We start from the raw sequence: 4,772 nt of genomic DNA, 5'->3' as shown, positions 1-4,772 counted from the left end.
CCGAGATCTATTTAAGAAACCGAATGATAGTGACAAAGAAAAACCAGAGTTGTTTGCTAATTACAAGAAGCTCATGAGCTTGTTCCTGAAGGGTTGTTAGCGTCCTGGGAAGATGAACCATGTAAGGTTATAATAAACGAGATGATAGCGACAAAAAGCAACAAGATATCACAAAAAAAAAGTGAGGATATAAGTATTTAGAGGAAATTAATAAAGAGGCAGGGCACGAATTAGACCTTAATTGTCACTGTCGGTTCTGATAATTCTATTTATGTTGGGGCTGGAGTCTTCACTACAATGGGAAACGGACGTGGAAACAACAGCTAATACATGGATGGCAGCCACCACAACATGGGTGGCAGCCACTACAACATGGGTGGCAGCCACAACAACATGGGTGGCAGCCACCACAACATGGATGGCAGCCACAACAACATGAATGACAGCCACCACATCATGGATGGCAGCCATCACAACATGGGTGGCAGCCACAACAACAACATGAAGGGCAGCCACCACAACATGGATGGCAGCCACCACAACATGGATGACAGCCACCACAACATGGATGGCAGCCACAACAACATGGGTGGCAGCCACAACAACATGGATGACAGCCACCACAACATGGGTGGCAGCCACTACAACATGGATGGCAGCCACCACAACATGGATGACAGCCACCACAACATGGATGGCAGCCACAACAACATGGGTGGCAGCCACAACAACATGGATGACAGCCACCACAACATGGGTGGCAGCCACTACAACATGGATGGCAGCCACCACAACATGGATGACAGCCACCACAACATGGATGATAGCCACAACAATCAGGCCAGCAGCAGTCACACACTCTGAGAAACTCTATCATAAGACAAACTTTATCTGATAATTGTTGAGTGAAGCATCACTCCTGCAGACACCTTGACGCTAATTAACTCTTCGTGTAGTGAATAGGGAAGAGCCCTCTGTGTGCTCCAAGGAGACTGGAGATATACCCATGGTATACAAGGCCGGATATATCCTGGAATACAAGGCCGGATATATCCTGGAATACACGGCCGGATGAAGTTCTCATACTTAGCTGGGAACAGCCTGCTCCATAGAACAAAGTATAGCTACCTATTGAGGACCGCTAATAGCCTATCTATAGACAGGGAGGTCTATATATACCTCACCTGTCTATCTTACGGTGATAGACAGGAGAGGGATAGCTGTCATCCCCCATCTGCAGCTTTGCTCATATGGTTGAGACCTCAACCAGAGCGATTATGGGACGGACATTTAATGTTATAGATATAGAATAGAAAAAAAAGACTTACCTCTAATGGATAATATATTGTTAATTCATAGGTCTTACTGGGCAAGACTTTGCTACAGTTTTTATTATGATAAAGTGTGTAGATTAAATTATATTGTCAATGTCAAAATGCCCGCTGAGGTCTGATTAAGACCTTTTGTGTCCTCTGCAATCCTTTATGCACTACCTGGATTGTACCTGGATGGGGTTCTGGGAGTTCTTCTACTCCCCCCAGCCCGGCCCGGGGGTCAGGCTCGACATCCTACTGACGGCAGGTCGTAGGGGTGATTATAGGGTGCACAATAATTTGGGTCAGCTACTTATCCCTGCCGTTTCTGAGACAGCTCTATGTTTAGCTGTTGGCTCAGGCCTCAGCACTCAAGGCTGGGGTCAGCCCTCAAGGCTGGGGTCAGCCCCCAAGCCTGGGGTCAGCCCTCAGCCCTCAAGGCTGGGTTTACTAACACAAGGCTGCCGCTCCATGTGTCAGAAAAGTTGGAGTTATCGCTCCACTGAACTTTTTCTTTACATCAATACGAAAAAAAAGATATCAAAAGTTTAAATTGCAGTTGTTGATATCTGTATACATCACAGTGTGGGATGTTACCGACCTGTACCGCGGGGCATAACTCTGAACAGAGAGAGGGAGGCGCTCTCTCTCTCTCTCTCTCTCTCTCTCTCTCTCTCTCTCTCTCTCTCTTCTCTCTCTCTCTCTCTCTCTCTCTCTCTCTCTCTCTCTTTCTCTCTCCCTCCCTTGCCAGTGTTGACGCTTCCTTGAGCATAGGCAAGCTCGCACACACACACACACACACACACACACACACACACACACACACACACACACACACACACACACACACACACACACACACACACACACACATTCACTTCACACGTACACACACAGACATATGATCAAACACAAGCATATACACATCCCTAGCATTTGTTCAGGGAAGCCAAGTAGTGTCTCACAGCTTTAATGGAATTCCATGATCAAGCAACAAGCATTAAGCAAGAAAGAGTGGGCGGACTGCATGTTCTTGGACTGTCAGGTTGCGTTTGACAAAGTCACTCATAAGAGACTGTTGCATAAGTTGGAGAAACCGGCTGGAGTAAGTGGTAAGGTGTTCCTATGAATAATGGTGAACCTAAACAACAGGAAGCAGAGAGTTACTGTGAGGGGCGAGACCTCAGAATGGCGTGATGTCACCAGCGGAGTCTCACAGTCTGGTAGGTCTGTACTCGGACCTATCCTGTTTCTGATATACGTGAATGATCTTCCAGAAGGTATATGCTCTTTTTTCTCACTGTTTGCTGATGCTAAAATAATAAGAAAGATTAAGACAGCGGAGGACAGCAAGAGACCACAGGATGACATATACAGACTGAAGGAATGGTCCAACAAATGGCTACTAGAGTTTAAGTCAATAAAGTGTAAAGTGATGAAGATAGGCGTAGGGAGCAGGAGGTTAAACACAAGGTACCAGCTGGGAGAGGAAATCCTTCAGGAGTCAGGCAGAAATATCTGGGGGATGATATCACACCAGACCTGACCCGTGAAACCAGCATCAAAAGAATAACATCAGCGGCGTATGCGGGGTGCCTCAAGAATCAGTGCTGGGTCCCATACTATTCCCCATTTATGTAAATAACTTGACTGCAGGAGTGGATTCTTTTGTGTCAACATTTGCAGATGATGCACAACTAAAGAGGGTTGAGACAGATGATGACTGTAAGAGTCTCCAAAATGAAAATAACTGCAGAGCTGGTCAAAGAAATGGCTGCTAGAGTTCAACACCAGCAAGTGTAAGGTGATGGAAATGAGATCATGAGCTAGGAGACCGAAATGCCAATACACGATGAAGGGAAACTACCTCCCTATAACTAAAGAAAACTTCCTGGGAGTGGACATAACACCAAACCTAACTCCAGAGGCTCATATAAAAAGAATAACGCCAGCTGCATACTCTACGCTAGCAAAAGTCAGAACATCCATCAGGAACTTAAATAAGGAGGCTTTTAAATGCTTGTATAATGCCCACGTGATGCCAACTTTAGAATATACCATCCCACTGTGGAATCCCAATTTAAAAAAAAAAAATACATAAGATTCTCGAGTTAGTGCAGAAGTTTGCAAAGAGACTCGTCTCAGAATTACGAGGGATGAGATATGAAGAGAAACTGAAGGAACTAAACCTGACAACGTTAGAAAGAAGGAGAGACATATACAGACGTATAAAATACTTAAGAGGACTGACAGAGTGGGAAAAAGGGAAATGTTTACAATAAATACCAATTGAACAAGATGATAGTGATGAAAGCTTGAGACTCAAATGTCATAGAGATAATAGAAACATTTCTTTCAGTGTAAAGATAGTGAGTAAATGGAATGACCTAAAGAAACAGGTTAAAGAGACAAACTCAATTCACAAATTTAAACAAAAAGTCAGAGGGAATAGTGTTGTGCAGTGTTGGAATCATACCCAGCACTGTGTATGATAGGCAGATCAGTCAGGAGGCATTGCATTAGACAACCGGGGGCTAGAAAAGCGGGGGTCCAAGACCTGAAGCTCGATCCTGCAGGAACAAGTCGGTGAGTATACACACACTGCTCAATTCACCCATGATAATCTGTCAGACTATCCCTCCTATTCTTTCCACTCCAATCAATAGTTTCCAGACTATCCATCTCCTCACAAATCCTTCTCTTGAAAACCCAATCTCACCCCCACCACGGTCCAAGCCAACATATATTTTTCAAGAGAGCCAATGGCTTCTATGAGTATACGCCCAACCACTTGGGCTGGACGGTAGAGCGACGGTCTTGTGGCTAGCAGGTCGGCGTTCAATACCCGACCGTCCAAGTGGTTGAGCACCATTCCTTTCCTCCGCCCTATCTTAAATCCTTATCCTGATCCTTCCCACTATATAGTTGTACTGGCTTAGCGCATTCTCCTGATATATACCGTACCGTATGATTTTAAGACACAAACAAGTCTCATTATTCTTTACATTAATCTAATTTGCCACCACAATCAACAATCTAAAATATAAACTCCCTAAAGACATGTGTATGTTTTCTTTAGAAACAGATTTTCTTCACGCTATTGTCGGTTATAGTGCTAAGAGTGTAGGCCGCGATAACTCATTATATATGATTGTATGTGTATTTGTAATTGTGATTGTGTGTATGGGATCTTGTGTGTGTCGTGTCATGATCCACAGCAAGGCTCGGGGAATACAACTTTCCCCTCGTAAGTCAATGAGCCACCTGAACTCAACTTATTACGTGGTAACATGTATAGGGTAGAGTGAATGTCAAAGTAAACTGCTTAGTAAACTGCTAAGTAAACATCGACCAGGAGGCCTGGTCGACGACCGGGCCGCTAAGCCCCGAAATCACCTCAAGGTAAACTGCCCCAGTTCACTGTGGCAGACTTATCTACATGACCCCGCATCTTATATT

At 44.6% G+C, this 4,772-nt stretch overlaps 1 protein-coding gene across 1 annotated transcript; it reads left to right on the top strand.

Annotated features, from left to right (window-relative positions):
* Window positions 1-330: 330 nt before the first annotated feature.
* Window positions 331-864, top strand: LOC138366748 (uncharacterized protein DDB_G0283357-like). The gene has a single exon (XM_069328025.1). It carries the CDS (start codon window positions 331-333, stop codon window positions 862-864), a length of 534 nt encoding a protein of 177 aa, XP_069184126.1.
* Window positions 865-4,772: the final 3,908 nt, after the last annotated feature.

This window comes from Procambarus clarkii, chromosome 20, assembly GCF_040958095.1.
Source record: "Procambarus clarkii isolate CNS0578487 chromosome 20, FALCON_Pclarkii_2.0, whole genome shotgun sequence".
In the NCBI taxonomy this organism is placed as follows: domain Eukaryota; kingdom Metazoa; phylum Arthropoda; class Malacostraca; order Decapoda; family Cambaridae; genus Procambarus; species Procambarus clarkii.
Note: the sequence above shows the minus strand (reverse complement) of the source record. Positions and strands in the feature narration are given on the sequence as shown.